The sequence below is a fragment of the Corvus moneduloides genome, chromosome 9, assembly GCF_009650955.1.
Source record: "Corvus moneduloides isolate bCorMon1 chromosome 9, bCorMon1.pri, whole genome shotgun sequence".
Classification (NCBI taxonomy): Eukaryota; Metazoa; Chordata; class Aves; order Passeriformes; family Corvidae; genus Corvus; species Corvus moneduloides.
Window position 1 is genome coordinate 31,107,260 of NC_045484.1, and position 18,182 is coordinate 31,125,441.

An 18,182-nucleotide genomic window follows, 5' to 3' on the forward strand; every position below is an offset into this window, starting at 1 on the left:
CTCAAGTCCTGTACTTCCCTCCCAAGACCCTGACCAGTGCTGGCTCCAACATTTCATTTCTGTGCATCTATAAAAACAAAAGCAAGCCTGTAGAGGCCCAGGAGGTGGTTTGGTGGCTGAATTTAGCAGAAGAAATCCCAGCCAGCCAATATTCTCTTGTGAACAATCGTGTAAGCAAAGTTACTCTTTTCAACTTGAAAGCAACCAAACCTAGAGGAAGTTTCTTCTATAACGCTTTGTACTGTTGTCACCAAAGTAGGGAATGTCACCATAGATACGCTGAATTATATGTAGTAGGTAAGATTCCAGAGGATTTTCCATTCTCCTTTTGGGGCATTTTCCTAGTGAGGATGGAATATTTCCATTGAAACTCCATTTATTATTGCCTTTGGGGTTTTTTTTGTAGCAACCATTGTGTCTCATTAATTAAGCTTTTAATGTCTTTTAATTAGACATGGATTTTAATATCTCCTGTGAGACTGATGGATACTTAACTAAAATGACTTGCAGATGGTCTGCAAACCCAACCACCTTGCTCCTGGGGAGTTTGCAGTTAAGATATTACAGGTATGGATGGATTTTAATTCTCTTTTTATGCTTGGAAAGCATTCCTCAAAATATTACTGCATCAAAGAATTCTGGATAAATGTACTTATAAAATGAACAGATTCTTTAAGGAGGATTTATTCTGTGTGCAGGAAGGGAACCAGAGATACCTGAGTATGTAACAGATCATATTTATAAGGTTTTTCAGCATTTTGCAAACAGTTTGGGAGGCAGTTCTCTTCAAGCAGTTTGCTTGCAGCAGTTACAAAAATTATTCCAGTTGCTCTTATCTCCAAGTTGTAAGGAAATAAGGGAAAAGCCCATTCCCAGTGGGAATGTCTGGCCTGGGGGAGCTGTAGAATCCCTGTTCTTGGAGACTCTCAGATCCCAGCTGGATGGGACCGTGGGCAGCTCCATGTGATTTGAATTTAACCCTGCTCTGAGTCTGAGATAGGGCTTGAGTCCTCCTGAGGTCTCCACTCAGTCTTTGATTTTTCTGTAATTCTGTACTTTTTTTCCTATGTACAGATAGATAAAAATAGAGGATGAAATAAATTCATTCCAAGATGGAAAAAAATCTTGCTTAGAGAATCAAACCTTAGCTCACAAAGGGAATATTGCTTTGTGAGGCAGCAGCTTCGACTGCAGCAATTCCCAGAATCCCAGACTGGTTTGGGTTGGGAGGGACCTCAAAGCTCATCCCATTCCACCCCTGATATATTGAGCTTGAGAGCTTCCTAGAACCACTCAGACAGACAGACAGACAGACAACCCTTCCTGAGACAGAAATCCGTAATTTTACTGCTCTGCTGGGCTGGAGATGCAGAAATTTTGGCAAACAGCTTCCATCAGCTCTGAGGGCCTAATCCTTTGGGAAGCCAGCCTGTCTTCTCTGGTGGAGGTGGACTGGAGTTTTGAATTATGCTGGTGCCCAGGTGAATATTTCTCAGGGTTTTGTGGACTAAAGGAATAACTGGAATGCTGGAAAGTTCAAGTGGAGGCTTTTGGGGCAGGATTAATGCCTGGCCGAGTGCTGAGGTAGCTTTTGCTTGAACTGCCTTCACAAATATGGATATAATGAGTGCACTGCTGGGCAGGGAGCTGGGAATAAACCCCATGCTGCTCATCATGGCTTGTATTCCCACTTCTTCACTGTTCAGGTTTAGCTAAAAATGTAATTTTCTAGTAGGAGGTGATAATGTGTACATTTGTTAGTGTTCCTGCTCGATCAAACAGTGACATTCACACTGCCTGCAAATCCTTCCCAGATGCTGCCAATCCTTCTTTTTGTTCTTATTTCTGTGGTTATTTGTTCAGAGTAAGACCTGAAAGACGAAAATGCAATCAAATTCCTGCTGCTGTTCCATTTTGGAGCTGGAGTGCAGCGCTGCTGTGCTGTGTGTGATGCTTTGGCTGCTGGGGTTTTGTTTTGCTTGGGTTGTTACTACGTCTTCCTCTGCAGTCGGTGCTGCCAAGAGAAACAGCTCCTGTGGGATCATCCTGAGGGAGCAGGGAATGCCAATCCCAACCTCCAAAGCACCAGGCACTGCTTTAATCCTGGGGACAGGAAGAGGAGACTTCAACCAAGAGTAACTCTGGTGGTTCAGCTGAGTAACGCACGCCCTCTCTGGCCCTCTCCTCACAAGTCTGAGGAGAAATCTGAAACCTTCCCACTCCAAGAACGTATCCAGTTCCATTTCATCCAGAATCCAGGGCTCCTCTCTTCTGTTGCCAGCTGTGGTAACTGGACGTGGGATTTTTAATCCAGAGTTGATGTTTTTATGGGATTTCCATCTCCTGGAGACCTCTCTGGGTCTGACTGGTCTGCGTGGCAGCTTCCCTCTGGTTGCCAGTTGGGATTTTGAAAGTCATTCCTGACTGGAGTCAATTCTTGGCAGATTTGCCTTGCTGTGTTTATTGCCAATACCTAAAATGCCACAATTGATGAGGATTTGGAGCTGCTGTACCTGTTGCTTTTTGTCAAACCAAAACTTTTCGCAGTGGGAAGAGCCTCCATGTCCTGCTTTTTCCGGAGCCAAAGCTTTGAGCAGTGACACTGGAGTGTTAATTATCCATTCCATGCAGATTCAGCTTCAAGATCCAAATAATCCTCAAAATCCCAGGCTGCTTCCAGTGCCACCAGTTCTTTTAGTTCCCTCCAGACTTACACTTGCAATGTAGCAACTGAATGTGGTTTTTTCCCCTCTTTTAAGGAGCCAAATTTATTGCTCTGACTTTCCAAGCCCATCTCCAAACTCAGAGGTGAAGGAATGCCATTTGCAGAGGAATCATTCCTACGAGTGCACATTCCAGCCTATTTTCCTTTTATCTGGATATACCATGTGGATAGAGTTTGAGCACTTCCTGGGAACACTGGAATCCTCCCCAACTTGTGTCATTCCAGCAGATGTGGGTAGGTCGAGATCCATGAATCTCTCTTCCCTTGTGCCCCTGGATTTTCCATGGTGTAGGGAGAGTACTTTTCCACAGGCTTTAAATAAAAACATGAGAGTTTTGATATTACCTTAAAAACCAAATTGGATTAAATGTTATTTCCATACATTTAGCTTGGCACAGGAGCAGTTTGTAAATGAAACACCCACTCTTGCCTGTTATTCCCTCTACAGAAAATGCAAGTGTTATATTGAAAAATGGAGCTTATTTTTAAGGGTTTGGTTATTTAATTTTTCAGACTAATTTGTCTTCAATTAATTAAGTTTCTATTCCAGTACAGTGTATTGTTTACGCTGTTATATATCCATTTAAAATCATGGGCACTGCCCATGCTCTTTCCTGCTACTGCAAAGTTTTGTGACACACAGAGCACTTAAATTTGGATGAAAACAAGAGGCAGGAGCACTGTTTGGGTGCACCAAAATGTGCAAATCACCTCTTCTCATCTGCTCTGTGACAGAGTATTCACTGGGTATCTTTTGGGCACAAATGTGAACATAGGTGAGAGCAAACAAGGCAGCTGGACCCTAGAGGTGCTACATTAAATAAGTTAGAGTCATATAATTATGAAATAAATTAGTTATTTAATTATAAAATGCATTTATTATGTGGTGACAACGAATAGAATGATTTATCCTGAATGCAGTGTGCTCTGTTTTGTAGTAAACCAAAACAAACCCGTTCTAGCACCATCCAAAATGAAATTTTTTTTTTATTGTTTTTTTTCTCCTCTTTCACATCTGATTATCCAAAATAAGTTATTCCAACTTGGCTTGCTTAACAGTCACGGGCTTTGGGAGATTCCTGTTCTGGAGGAGCTGGATTTGGGGGGAATTTCCAATTAATAAAATAAAACCATTTCCATTAATCACTGCACAGTGTCTGTCACCAGCTTTACAGGAGCTGCTGCTTTCTGCAGGGCTGACCCCATTAGGATAATGGAGTTGTGGAATTGCTAAGGTTGGAAAAGCCCCTGGAGACCATGGAGTTCAACCATGCCCGGGTGCCAAGGCCACCACTGACCGTGTCCCCAAGTGCCACATCCATATGGATTTTAAATCCCTCCTGGAATGGGGACTCAGCACTGCCCTGGGCAGCTGTTCCAATGCCTGACCACCCTTTCCATGGAGAAATTTTCCCAAATATCCAACCTAAACCTCTAAATTTATTGCAAGGCTCTGTCTTTTGCTCTTTATCCCAGGGCAGGCACCAGGTGCCAGCATCAAAATAATCTGTTTTGCTTTAAATGAAAGTGAAATCCGTGGAAACATTCCCATGGATTCTGTGTTTCCAGCACAGTCCTGCTTTCCTTGGAATAGCAGAGGCTGTGTGTTACCTGCCACTCTTGGGACAAGGAAAAGTAATCCATGCTTTGATTTAATGGGAATTGTCAGTGCAGACACTGCAGTCATTTCTCAATCTTTCCATTTTCCAGTAAAGCCTCTCCCCCCTTCCAACGTGGGAGCAGAACTCACCAGGAACGTGGGGCTGCTGAACGTGAGCTGGACCAAGCCTGTCTTTGCCAACAGGGATCTGACCTTCCAGATCCGCTGGAATGCAGGGAACAGGGAAGGGATTCCATGGCAGGTAGTGTCTGTTTCATTTGGATGGGAGCAGGGATCATTGCATTGCTGGCCTGTACTGTGGAGCTGCTTTTTATGGAATTTATCCATGGAGGAAATCACAGTGTCTAGCAAAGGAATATTCCTCATAACCCCACTTCCTCACTGGATTCATTTTCAGGAATTTTGACTCCAAGAGCTGCCTAAACATCCTCCTGTTCTCACTCTGACTTTTTTTGCCTTCTCTCCCAGCTTTATGAAGTCCCAAACTCCACAGGCAGCTCAGCTGTGATAAAAGTTGAGCAGCTTTGTGTGGAATACGTGGTGCAGGTGCGGTGCAGGGAATTGGATGGATCTGGATTCTGGAGCGACTGGAGCAGAGCAGCCCGAACCCTCGTGCAGGACATCAGAGGTCTGTGCTTCCAGGGACATCCTGAGGGCTGGGATTTTCCAGACTCAGGTGTGACTGTCCTTCCCAAATTGTCGTTTTGCAGCTCCTTTGCACGGCCCTGAATTTTGGAGAATCATTTCTGAGGATCCAGCAAGGAAGCAGAGGAATGTTACACTTGTGTGGAAGGTGGGAGCAGCTGCATTTGGGGCTTTCCCTTTGATCCTAAATCCAGGTGGAATTGCCAGAAAGGGAGTCTGACACGCACATGAGGCAAACTCAGGCCGTCAGTGCTTGTGGGAATTTGGGATTTGCCTTTTTCTGTGTTCCTGACAATTGCTTGGCTCATCCTAGAGGCAAGAGGTGAATCCTGGTGGTAATTCTGGGTAATTCTGGGATTCCTGTTTGCTCATGTGCTGCTCTGGGGTTTGAACTCTGAAAAATGTGTAAACCAGGGAATTCCTGTAGGAATCCTAAAGTTTGGCTTTCCTTGTCCTTCACTTCCCTTTGCTGGGAAAAGAGGGAATAAGGGTCAGCTCTCAGAGTGGGACACAGGAAATGAAGTCTTTCAAAGGACTCCAGTCCTTGGCTAAAAGGCCAGGAGTCAGAATATCTTACTGAGTCCTGTTTCCTTAAAATTGGAGCTTCCCACTCAGGGAATCAGGGAGTAGGGAAGGAATTCAGGAATTAATGCCCAGTTATTAATTGCTGCAGCCCCTGATGGAGAATCACTCGTTGTGCAGCGTGAGCAGATACATCATAAAGCACCAGATCCCAGGAAACCCCTCCTGGGAGGAATACGTGGATCATGGCACCACCTGGTCCTTTCCATGGATTGAGCCAACACACACCATCACCATTTTAGCCATGAATTCTGTTGGAATTTCTGCAGTTAATTCTAATTTAACTCTATCCCAGCAAATGAGCACAGGTAAGAGCAGCAACAAGTGGGATGTGGAAAATGCTGGGAATCCTTGTGATGGTCATGGGGAAAGCTTTCTTTGGGATAAAATTCCCTCTGGTAGGAGAAAGAATATTTTATGGGGATACATTCAGCACCAACAGAGCTGTTGGAAAACTGAAATTTCCATCATGAAAATCCTGATGATTTTTGGGCTGGGAAATGAGTTGTCTGCCTCTGTGCTGTCTTCCCTTTTCTAATAAAATATAAAGCACTTAATCAAAGAACAATTAAATCCTGCTGGAGAACTGATCTTCCATCTCCTTTGATTTGGGAACACCCAACATTCCTGCTGGGGAATATTTTGTTGTTTCCAGAATGAAATGTGGCCTTGTTTTGGGCTGCCAGGGTACAGAGTCCTCAGACTTCCTGAGCAGCAATTCCTGCTCAACTTCCTAAGCAGCAGTTCCTGGATTTGGCTGCACTCCGCTGAATTTATTCTTGAGAATTCAGGAGCTGTTAATTTTTTGGTTAAGGGTAATTAAGGAACTGCAGGTGAGAATTGGGATATTTCATGTCTGTAAGAAACCCGATCTGTTTAGTGCTTGGGACTGGTTTAGTGTCACCCAAATTTTGGTGACTTAAAGAAAAATCTCTCTGCTGCTGTGGCTTTATCATAGAGAAGATCATGAGAGTGATAAAGTGGTGGAGCTTTAGCAGTGGTGCAGTTTATAGGATGTGGATCCCAGGTGTTTTTCCTGTTTTCCCAGTGGATGCTGTGCAATCCCTGAGCGCTTACCTGGTGAACAGCACCTGTGTGGTTGTGGTTTGGACTCTGTCCCCCCACATCCCTGAGGTAACATCCTTTGTGATTGAGTGGAAGAACCTCAACAAAGAGGAGGAGATGAAATGGCTGCGAGTTCCTCCAAATCTCAGGAAGTATTTTATTTATGGTGAGCGTGTGCTTGGAAATAAAATTTATTATGTTAATTGGTGTGGAACAGAAAAAATGTAGAATTTCTGAGCTCTGAGCCCTTGTTCCCCCTTCCTGTTTCTAATGACTTTCATTGTAAGGACCAATAAACCAAATTTTGATGCTCATTAGAAGATTGACTGTTGCATTAATAATCAGTTTAACAGAGAGTGAAGCTCTGGAGCGAGTTCATTTTGTGGCAATACAATAAAATTAGTTCTGGAATATTGAACACACCAGCTAATTATTCAAAGCAATGTGTGCATTTCCTTTGCATTTTGACTTTATCCTCAGACATTATCGCAGTAGCTCCATAAGGTGTTCATTCCATGACAGAATAATGCTGGATTAATCGTTTTAATCTTGGGATACTGAGGTAGGCATGTATAAAAGATGGATGCATTATTGCCCTCTCTGGGCTGATCTGAACTCGGGTGTGTGACCAGAGCCTCTGTGGAGGGAATTGTTTAAAAGTTGGATGCCAGTGGATTCCAAAGGCTGATTTCCCCTTTCCAGATCACTTTATCCTGATTGAGAAGTACCAGTTCAGCCTGTACCCTGTGTTTGCTGGAGGAGTTGGCAAAGCCAGAGCCACGGATCAGTTTGCCGAAGGTGACTGACAGGATCTTTTTCCGTGTCTTTTATGAAGTCGAAGTGACCTTTAAATGCAAAAGCCTCTGTCTCACCAGAAAAAAAATGTACTAAAGTCATTGTAGTGTACCTACAAACAGTGAACAGGCTTCAGCTTTAATTTGAAAACTCTCTGTGGGCTGAGCTGAGTGAGGGATTAAATTCCTGTTTAAAGTAATTCCTTTTTGTCTATTTATTCCCAAGGGAAAGGTTTGTCCATGTGCAATAAAACTGGTGCTCAAGGTTGTTTCCCCATCTAAGCTGTTGTTTCTACTGTTTGTTATTTCCCTGTTGCAAACTATTTGCTCACAGAAAAATTATTTTGCTGCATTAATAGCTGAACTCCTTTATTTCCAGGTGGATTTGAAACTGGGAATAATGGCAGCCTCCACGTGGTTCTGCCAATTGTTTTTTCCACCTCAGTGTTGCTGCTGGGAGCGTTGCTGGTTTCACATCCAAGGTATCTTGTTCCTTGTTATCCAAAGGTCCAGGTGGTGCAGCTGCACTGGTGCCACTCTGCTGAACTGGTGTCACAGAGTTCCAGACTGGTTTGGGTGGGAAGGGACCTTAAATCCCATCCAGTGCCACCCCAGGGACACCTCCCACTGTCCCAGGCTGCTCCCAGCCCCAATGTCCAGCCTGGCCTTGGGCACTGCCAGGGATCCAGGGGCAGCCCCAGCTGCTCTGGGCACCCTGTGCCAGGGCCTGCCCAGCCTCCCAGGGAACAATTCCTTCCCAATCTCCCATCCATCCCTGCCCTCTGGCAGTGGGAAGCCATTCCCTGTGTCCTGTCCCTCCAGGTCCTTGTCCCCAGTCCCTCTGCAGCTCTCCTGGAGCCCCTTCAGGCCCTGTGGGTTGGGCTCATTCAGCACAGACCATACCCTTTGTATTTTCCCAAACTGCCACCTGGAATGTCCCTTCTTTATGGTTTGGATTAAATTGGGGCCATTTATAATCTCTCAATGATTATTTCATTGCCATAGTGCTGTGGATAAATAAAATTGCAGAGATTCCTTCCCTGCACAGTGCAGCCCCTATGGGAACAGTGCCAACTCCAGCATTTCCCTGACATTTCAGGATGAAGAAGCTGTTCTGGGAGGACGTTCCCAACCCCAAGAACTGCTCGTGGGCACAAGGAGTTAATTTCCAGCAGGTTTGTGTTTGCCTGGGGCCGCTGCTTTCCCCTACCCAGCTCTTGTTCCTGCTCTGTCCATGTGCCTCCAGTGGAAATCCAGCCCTGTTCACTCCATCCAGATGTTCCCATTTCCCGGGCCTCTGGATTATGCATTGGATGTGATAAATATCTGCCAGCTCTTCATGAGTGATGTGGCAGAGGTGACAGATGGTGGCCTTTGCCAAAACACCCCTGGCCTTGGCTGTGAGGGGTTTCATCTGCGTTTGCTGTGGTGCCCATGCAGCAGGGGCTGCGCCGAGGAAAGGGATACAAACCCCTCCATGAGGGATAAACCAGGGGCAGCAGGAGAAAAAATGTTATTCTCATTGTTCAAAAGCTCCCTGTTCATTTTGGTGTGGGATTTGATGGATTTGATGGATTTGTGTGGGACCAATCCCAAATTCAGGGCCCACATGTCACCAACAGCGAGTCTGGGCTGAGTAGAGCCCAAGAGTTTTACTCTTTAATTTCCCACTACTCCAGGTATTTTGACATTTTCCTCATTATTTTGGCAGCTTCCCTGCTGTAAAACATGGTTTGTTAATGCACAAAAAACCTGGGTTTCTTCTGTTTTGTCTGGAATCCATTAGGAAATACAAGGGAATTATCCTTGGAGCTCTCGTGCTGCTGTCAGTTCATCCTGGTGGATAATTCATATGTGCATGTATTAGGGAGCAGTAAATCCTGCATTTCTCCCAAATAAAGGTGTTTCTCTCACTCAGTTCAAACAAGCAGCTGCTACTCAGGTGGGAATGCTCCAAAAATGCTATGGAAAGGCTGGATTTGACCTGGATAATCCAATCCTAGCAGGGAAAGCTACTTCAGCTGATGTATCAATGATTAAATCTGTCAAGGAAATTTTGTTGTAGAGGATTTTTAACTATAAATTCTTTAAAAACGCTGTGTGAACTTGATGTGGCAAAATTCCAGGGTCCTGGGAATGACCTTTGGTGTTGGGTTCTGTGATCCATAAAACCAGAGGCTGGATAGGGAAATAAAGCTGTTCCATAATAAATGAGCTTTAAAATCTCTCTTCCAGCCTGAAGCTCTGGAGCATCTCCTTGCCAAGCATCCCGAGCCAATGTCATTTGAGCCTCTTCTCCTGGAGGCAGAGATCGTGCTGGAAGACATCAGTGTCACCAAAGCCTTGGAAAAAGAAGAGCCACGGGATTTTTTAGGAATTGATTCCATGTTTCCAACCCCCCAGGAGTCGGAATGTGACTCCGCGTGCTCCAGCAGCCACTTCCAGGGCAGCAGCTTCTCCAGGAGCTCCCAGGACGGAGAAACCACGGCTCAGTGTGACCTCAAATATGCCACTGTCATCAGTGATTCCCAATCCAGTGGGCTTTGCCGACAGAAAACGAACCCAAGGAGTTGTTTTGATGAGTGTTTCCTAGCAGAAGATTCCGTAGTTTTTGGGGCCTTCTCCAGTGGTGCTTGGGAGGTGGGCAGTGGGGCACTGGTGGCATTCCCTGGCTCCCCTGGCTGGCAGCCCAGCAGGGCTCTCTCCCTGACTTCCTCAGAGGGATTCTCGGAGCCTTTGGACGACGCTTTCCCAGGCAGCGCTGAGCGGAGCCTCTATTACCTCGGGATAACATCCCTGCAAAAGGGAGAAAGGGACATTTTCCTGACAGAAAGTTCCGGGGGGATGTGTCAGCTCCAAAGCACGGATCTGCTCACGGAGGGGGCGGTTCTCCAGCACATCCCAGCAAATGTCAAGGAGTTTATCCACAGCAGCCTCAAGCCTAAAGCCACTGTTCCCTATGTTCCACAGTTCCGGATGGCTGCATCCAAAGGGCAGGAGGCCACGGAGAAAAAGTGACATAATCATCCCCAAATTCAGTATTCCTGAAGTGTTTCCAGGTGTTGATGCATTCCCCATTTTTCCTCTCCTGATTTCTCCAGCTTGTTCTGTTTCAGGCTTCGCCTGGAGCCCCCAAGGGTGAGAGAGCAGGGAGTGAGCTGATCCGGGGCCTGAAATATTTATGTGGGGGAAAAGCTGGAATGTGCCATTTCCCTGGGAATGATCTGTGTCGCTGAGTCAGCCTGGATGTGGTTGGAAGGAATGGATCAAGTAGTGAAAGGCTCAGCACTGCAGGAAGAGAATCTGAATTCCTGTGTCTCTGTTAATTGGATAAAATGATGTATTTAAAATGAAACATCCACATTTTATTGTTGAACACAAGATTCCAGACGGGGCGCTTTTAGACTGACCTCTCTTCCCAAGCTCTTTCCTAAGATTCCATGGGAGAAGAGACAGGAATTTGATCCAAGGAGCCTGCATTTTGGATTTTGGGGGATCCAACCTGCCTGTATGGCCTTGGAGAAGTCACTTTGCCTCTACGACCCTGCCAGGAAGCCTCAGGTGGGAGGAAAACCAGGTCTGGATTTTCTGGGATAAGCAGGAAAACAAACCCACTCCTATTTGCAAGCCAAAGCTTTTTTTTTTTTTTTTTTTTTAATTTCCTAGTTCATAAATATTTTTCTACACCTGCCTTTTCAGAGATCTATTTTGAGGAGACAAGAAGGATGAATTTATTGTGTATTCCAAAGAATAAATTTCTGTCAGACTTCAGAGAGACAAAACCAAAAGGGCAAAACCGACGATAGCAAAAACCAAAGCAAGAGTGAATTTAAGCCCAGCTTAACACACACAACCCCACTGCTGGTTTTTGTTAAGCTGCTGACCTAGCTCTTGTGGGGCTGGATGTGACACAGATTTGTTGTTCTGGTTTCCAAAATGTTGTGTGGGGTGAAGAATGAAAACCTGTTTTATGTTAGGAACCAAAACTTGGCACTGTGATTGGAGAGAAACCTGCAGGTTCCTGTAGCATTCCAGGGGAAAGCTGTGGGGGATGCTGGATTTAGGATTCGCTTCCTGCTGTTGGGAAGGGACAGGAGAGCCCAGTTGTCTGGAGAATGGAGTGATCCTTTAATGGAAGGGTCCAGAAAAATGATTTGGTTGTGTTTGAAGATCATCTTTCCCAAGAAATAAAAAGCTGGGGTTGATTTTGGCCTGCACAGTCCTTTCCCAGTAGTTCCATAAGGACAGGGGGAGCATTAGCCATGGGAATGATGGGCTGAGGGACCAGGGGAGGCTTTCCTGGGAAATGGGAGAATGCAGGAGTTAGGAGATGTGCAGGAGGTCTTTCCTCAGTGGACACTGGCAGATCCCCAGGTTTCACCTCCTTCGGGAGCCCAGCCCGTCCTCCCGCTGCCAGCCCATGATTTTCCTAATGGTCAGAGCAGGTGGTGCTCCTCAGGAAAACAAATGGATCTCCTCTGCAAAAATCCTGCAGGAAATGCAGCAAATCTGAGCTGCTTCAGCAAAAGGAGAAGATTTTAGTGTGATCAGTGTAGAACCAAGGGATTGAATCTGTTCCACACCCCATCTGCAATCCCAGCGTTCCTGAGCGTGCTGCAAATCCAGGTGCTGACCCACAGCACAGGGCAGGCCACAGCTCCATAAATAATTCCTAAAACTGCCTCCCAGGCTGGCATTTCCATCCTGATGGAAGGGACATTCAATCCTGCTCGTCACCTCGCTGTGCTCCCACAGAAAGCCAAAATCTGCATATCCTGAACCCTCCATCTGCTGCCTCTGGCTCCGGTTACGGCTCCGGCCGCTCCCTCAGGCAGCAGCTGCCTCGGGGAGGGAAAACTGGGAGCTGGGGCCAGTTATTTTCCATCATTATTTTTTCCCTCAGCTTCAGGTCAGGTTGTTTCCCACAGCTGAGCCCTTCCCAAGCCATGGAGGATTGCTGTTTCCAGCCACAGGAGGAAAATGTCCCTGGCTTATTCCTGGCTGAGCTGGAGGTGGGAATGGGCAGTGCCTGGGGATTTTGGAAGGTAAGGACATTTTTGTCGGAGCCAGAAGAAGCTCCCACTCATTCCAGAACAACTGTCCCTGCAAGGGACACAGGTGTCACCCCGGAGAGGGCTGGAAGGGCCTTTGTTCCAGGAGCTGTCCTTGAAAATGTCTGGAGTAGGGAGGCTGCTCACTGCCTCTCCTGGGCTCCAGCTGCATCTTGGCAGGAGAGCTGGGAAAGCCCTGCCAAGAACCAGGGAGAAAGTAGGGAACAGGGTCATGCCGGGATCTGCGCTGGGAGAAGAGGTGCTGGGGGAAAAACGGGTTTAAAGGATGATCTTCACCTTCAGCTCTGCCCTGAGGGGTCTCCTCCAGCCAGCGCCACTCCTGGGCTCAGTGCCTGGCACATCCAGAGGGTCTCACCTGCCCCTGGGCATGGGGAGGGAAGAGGAACCTGTGGAATTGCATTTGGGAGCATCCCAAGAGCAGCCACAGGAGTGACCCAGCACAGTTTCTGTTTCCTTCACAGGGAAAATGTTGCTGCTTCTCCAGAAATGTTCCTGTGCCACAAACAATCCTGAGCCAATTCCCAGGGAATCTGGGCATTTTGCAGAGAAATGGGATTTTTTGGCCGTGGCCTCACACTCAGCAGGAGAGGCCTTTTCAGTTTGAACCGAACAATTTTAGGAACCATGTGCAGCTTCTGAAGTACAAATTAAGGTCCTGCAGATTCCTTTTGAAGAGCATTCAGGAGTGCAGCTCATTTATGTAAGAAAATGAATCAAATGGGTCATTTTTCCTTTTCCATGTCACTTGCAGCTCCAGTTAAATTCCCCCTTTTTAAAAAAATCTGGGATTGATGTTTGAAGCAGCAAAAAAAGTGATTTTCATGGTTTGGGTTGGGCGGGACCTTAAATCCCATCCCATTCCACCTCCTGCCATGGGCAGGGATACCTTCCACTATCCCAGGGTGCTCCAAGCTTTGTCCAACCTGGCCTGGGACACTTCCAGGGATGGGACAACACTTCTAGGGATTCCACAGAGCCTGGGTGGCACCTCCCTGCCTGGGAGTTTGGGAACAATGGATCACTGATCTTGGGACACATGAGGAAAAGTCCTGGGATGCCAGTGGGCTTTGCAGCTGGAAGCTGGAGGGGAAGAGGGATCAATGGAGGTGGACACACAGAAAGTTGGGTTTTTCCGGGAAATCCACACCTGCTTTGGTGGGGGCTGCTGGAGGAAGGGTTTGCCTTTAAATAAGCACAAAAAAAGGTAAAACTGCCCCTTTAGGCATTTCTTTTATAGCTCCAGGGGAAAGGACTGAAATCCATGTTTTCTGTGTGCTTCTGGGACAAGAAAGTCCTCCAGCATCCCGGGCTGTGCTCAGAGCATTTCCTGTGCCCGGGATTTGGAACTAGGTGATCTTTAAGGTCCCTTCCCACCCAGGCCATTCCATGATTCCCTGATTTTAAAGCACAGAAGGGATCAATACATCCGTCAAATCCTTACCCAGGCCCTGCTTTTGCCAAGGATATTGCAGATGTCCTGTTCCCTGTTGGAGAAAAGGGAATTAAAATGCAGGTTTCTGGTGGGAATTTCTGCAAGAGGAAGGATCCCATTCCTCCAATCTTCCTTCTGCTGGGAAAGCAACTTGTGTCAAGGTTTGAATTAAATCTATCTGGGGTGTGCATCCAGGTTTTTCTGAATAAAACACCGGGATTTCAGCGCCTGACCCAGTGCCCAGATCCTGCTGTTGACAAGGACACTGCAGCACTGGCAACACAGCCCCAGGAACACCAAAAAGACCCCAAAACCCCCAAATCCCTTTCAGGAAGAGCCAAACTGGAAAGCCACAGCATCCTTGTGGCTGGAGAACCGCGGGTTTGGCAGGTGCCATTATGCTCGCTAACGATCCCAAACAAAAAATAGGGAATTGTCTGTGGGAGCCGCTAATTACCGACTCCCCGTCAGGAGCTGCTTGTGCCGGAGCTGTCAGCAGCAGAGCAGGGCCGGGCGCTGAGAGCCTCTCCCTAGGAAGCTGCAAAACAGCCTTGATGGCTCCTGGAATAATGCAGCGTCCTGCTGGGACGGAATGAATGGGAAAACAAGGGATGCAGAGGGATGGAGGAAGGGACAGCCCGGGGGGGGGGCTGTGAATGGTGATGAAAAGCCGTGGCCAGCGAGGTCTGGGGCCTGTGAGAGATAAAGGTCACGGCGGTGCCACCTCTGCAGTTCAGAGCTCATTAAAGGGTCTTGTCTGGCCTTTTTTACCCTTTTTTACACACAACGCCTCTTTCCCCCCTTTTGCCATCGTCCTGGATGGGTCCTTTCGGGATGCAAATGAAGCTCATTTCCTATGCCTGAAAATCACTTGAAAAGCAGCGTTTGTGCCTTCAAATCCACGAGGAGAGTTAGGGACAGGTGACAAGCACAAACCTGCCCGGTGCTACTTTCCCAGAGCTTTTCCAGCAATGAAGCTCATTTCCCTATGGATCCAGCACCTGGCAAAGGAGAAGGAGCAGCCTGGGCTGGTGGAAGGTGTCCCATGCCCTGGCTGGGACGAGATGGGCTTTAAGCTCCATCCAAACCCAAACCATTGTGGGATTTTAGAATTCCGTGAATTCTGTGAATGGGATTTTAGAATTCTCTGAATGGAGGGGATGGGAAAGCCAAGGAACAGCTCTCTGTTAGGTCTCCCAAATCCATCTGGGACACACCACCCCAGGTGGGCAGGAGACCCAGAGCAGGCTGCAAAGGAGCACTCAGAGCCTCATTTAGAGCTTCCAGTGATGATTAAAGATCTGGCAGGGAAAGAATTATTTAATCTTGTGCCTGCCTAATGTCAGAAGCTTGTCGGAGACCGGCTGCTGTTGGCAGGAACAGCTTGGAATCCCTCTGCTCCAGCTGGGTGGTCGGGAAAACTCCAGCTGGATGGTCAGGAAAGCTCCAGCTGGATGGTCAGGAAAACTCCAGCTGGGAGGGGACCAACTCCCTCCTCAGCACAGGGACCAGCAGGGACAGTGATGGACTCAGCCCTGATCCCCATTTCTGCCCCCTGAACCATCCCACACACCCTGGAAACAACTTCTGGCAGGAGCAGGAGATGGTTCCAGAGAGATTTCTTCCAACAGCTCCAGCTGAAGTGAAGGATGTTGGCTTTCTTTTTGTGTTCAGTCGGCAGCGTTTCGAATATGCTCTGAAAGGAAAAACATCGTTTTAGTTGCTGCTTGTCCTGGAGCTGGGAAGGGGCTGGAGCCCCAGGAGAGGCTGAGGGAGCTGGGAAGGGGCTGGAGCCCCAGGAGAATTCCTGAGGGAGCTGGAAAGGGGCTGGAGCCCCAGGAGAATTCCTGAGGGAGCTGGGAAGGGGCTCAGGCTGGAGCAAAGGAGGCTCAGGGGGGACCTTGTGGCTCTGCACAAGTCCCTGACAGGAGGGGGCAGCCGGGGGGGTCGGGCTCTGCTGGCAGGGAACAGGGACAGGAGGAGAGGGAACGGCCTCAGGCTGGGCCAGGGCAGGCTCAGGGTGGATATTATAGAAAATTTCTTTATGGAAGCAGTTTTCCACCCCTGGCACAGCTGCCCAGGGCAGTGCTGAGTCCCCATCCCTGGAGGGATTTCAAAGCCCTGTGGATGTGGCAGTTGGGGACATGGGGCAGTGGTGGCCTTGGCCTTGCAGGGAAACAATTGGACTTGATGGTCTCAGAGGACTTGTCCAAGATTAATGATTCCAGGATTCTGTGGTTTTATAAGTGTGGGAGCCTTTTTCTCTTTTTCCCATCAGTTGATGTGAAAATAGATGTTGAAGCAGGAACCCTGCCCTCATTCCTGTGAGGACTCCAATCCAATTCCCTGTCTGGAGCTGGGAGAGATTGCTTGGAACCCCCTCAGAGCTCTGTGGCTTCTCTGGCTGAAACAGGGAGGTTGAAACTGCAGAGATGGAAATTCAGGAGATCTGAAGATTATTTCCCTCCAAGTCCTGCTTTGTGTCACCTGCCCAGACCCTTTCAGTGGTGACAGCACCCAGAAACACAAGCCAGGGCTGTCAGCCTAAAACACAGAAGGGTTTCTTGTTTCAAAAATCTGCTCTGGGTTTTTTGTAAGCAAAAAGACAGTGGAACCTTTCCTGCAAATTTGACATCCTTTTTCCCTCTCCAAAAAAACCAGTCCCAGGATTAGGGACTAAAGTCTTTATGGCTACTGCTTTGGTGTGGTTTTAGGGAACTGATGTTAATTAACTGAGCTCTTTACAGTGAGGAAAATCCCTTCCCTCTGCACTTCCTAGACTCTCCCAGGGAGGGTGCGGAGGCCCTGGCACAGTTTCCCTTCCCTGGAAGCATCCAAGGCCAGGTTGGAGCAACCTGGACTAGTGGAAGGTGTCCCTGCCCATGGAGGGGGGACTGGATAATCCCTGAGGTCCCTCCCAACCCAAACCATTCCAGGATTCTATTCCATGAGGAATTCAAGCTTCAATGCCAGGACTTCTTGTCTGTGTGTTACTTGTGTTTATTAGCCAAAATTTTAGCAGCTTCCTTCATCAAACCCAAGAACCTTCCAGCCTTGGCTATTTTGCAGGATGAAAAATCTTGTCTGTGGCTATTTTTTCCCAGAATTTATTGACTTCCAGACACAAATCCTCCTCCAGCTGGATAAACTGGGCTGAGGACAAGCCGTGGGTTCAGGGCTGGCAGCCAGAGAGGAGAATTTTCCCCAGCACCTCTCTCAGCCCTGACCCACAGCTCCACCTGGACCCTCTCAGCGATTGGGATGCTCCCAGAGAACTCGGTGGGATGAGTCAGCTCCGTGTCTGCCAGCCTGGTGGCTGAGGGGGAGGAAGAGGAGTGAGGAGCTTGTGCTGATCCAGGCTCTGGGGAAGCTGCAGCACAGGAGAAAAGTGACAGAAGCTTCCTCCTTTCTCAGTTCCTTGCCTGAAAAATCCGCCTTTTCCTGCTAAACCAACCCCTGATCCTGGTGGCACCTTCGGGGCTGCCCTGAAAGCTGAGGTGGTGGGAACATCCAGCTTTTCCAAAGCAGGCACAACATAATCCTTATCCACCTTCCTGCTGCTATTTTTTCTGCTCTGATCCATGTTTTTTTCCTGAGCATCCAGCACTTCCCAGCTCTGTCAGGGATGATGCCCATGGCTAAGGATTCAAGCCCAGCCTCCCTCTTAAAGGCCAGGCTACAGAGAAAAATGGGAATCTGAGATCTCAGCCTCACACCCCAGGAAGTGCTGTAATGTTCCTTGCTGTGGTCTTTAACCAAAATATTTGGGTTTCCAGGCTTGGGTCAGAAGGAGAAATCATCCATGGAATTACCCTTGTTGTTTTAGGACTATGACAAATCCTTCCCACTTCCCATCTCCTGCACCTGCCTGCTGGTTTATGGATGAGGAATTCCAGTGGTTCCATTCCAGCCCTGGCAGTGCTTCAGGGAAATGGCTGCCTTCAAAAACTGCCCAGCATTTTCAAAGTAATAAAAAGCTGCAGTGGTTCCATAAGCTCCTGCCCTTTTCCTAGGAAAGCCAGGTGGTCTTTTTTAGGGAAGCCACCCTGTTGGAGGGGAGCTGCCTGGATTGCTGTGTTTGTCCATTTACATGGAGGATTTGGGACTCCACTGCAGCCTCCTCAGCCACTCCCGAGAGTGAAAAGCCTCATGAACGCCTCCCAAACGGATTTTGGAAGGGATAGGAAGCACATCCTTCACTGCACAGCTGCTGCTCCATGCATGTCTCCCAGTAAATCCCTGATAA

The 18,182-nt window shown here is 47.7% G+C and overlaps 1 protein-coding gene across 7 annotated transcripts in view; it reads left to right on the forward strand.

Annotated features, from left to right (window-relative positions):
* The window catches only part of LEPR (leptin receptor), a 29,455-nt gene extending 16,207 nt beyond the window's left edge, over nt 1–13,248 (forward strand). For 3 of the 7 annotated variants that reach the window (XM_032118387.1, XM_032118388.1, XM_032118389.1), the window contains exons 8-19: nt 1–297; nt 453–567; nt 2,760–2,959; nt 4,436–4,587; nt 4,815–4,974; nt 5,057–5,139; nt 5,665–5,881; nt 6,622–6,804; nt 7,341–7,436; nt 7,812–7,914; nt 8,532–8,607; nt 9,668–13,243. In XM_032118387.1, the coding sequence (XP_031974278.1) occupies nt 1–297; nt 453–567; nt 2,760–2,959; nt 4,436–4,587; nt 4,815–4,974; nt 5,057–5,139; nt 5,665–5,881; nt 6,622–6,804; nt 7,341–7,436; nt 7,812–7,914; nt 8,532–8,607; nt 9,668–10,450 (2,465 nt within the window). In that variant the 3' untranslated portion in view covers nt 10,451–13,243. Of the gene's footprint in view, nt 298–452; nt 568–2,759; nt 2,960–4,435; nt 4,588–4,814; nt 4,975–5,056; nt 5,140–5,664; nt 5,882–6,621; nt 6,805–7,340; nt 7,437–7,811; nt 7,915–8,480; nt 8,608–9,667 lie in introns of those variants that run through there. The other 4 variants (XR_004241852.1, XR_004241851.1, XM_032118392.1 and 1 more) reach the window with 4 other exon arrangements.
* The last annotated feature ends 4,934 nt before the right edge of the window (nt 13,249–18,182 follow it).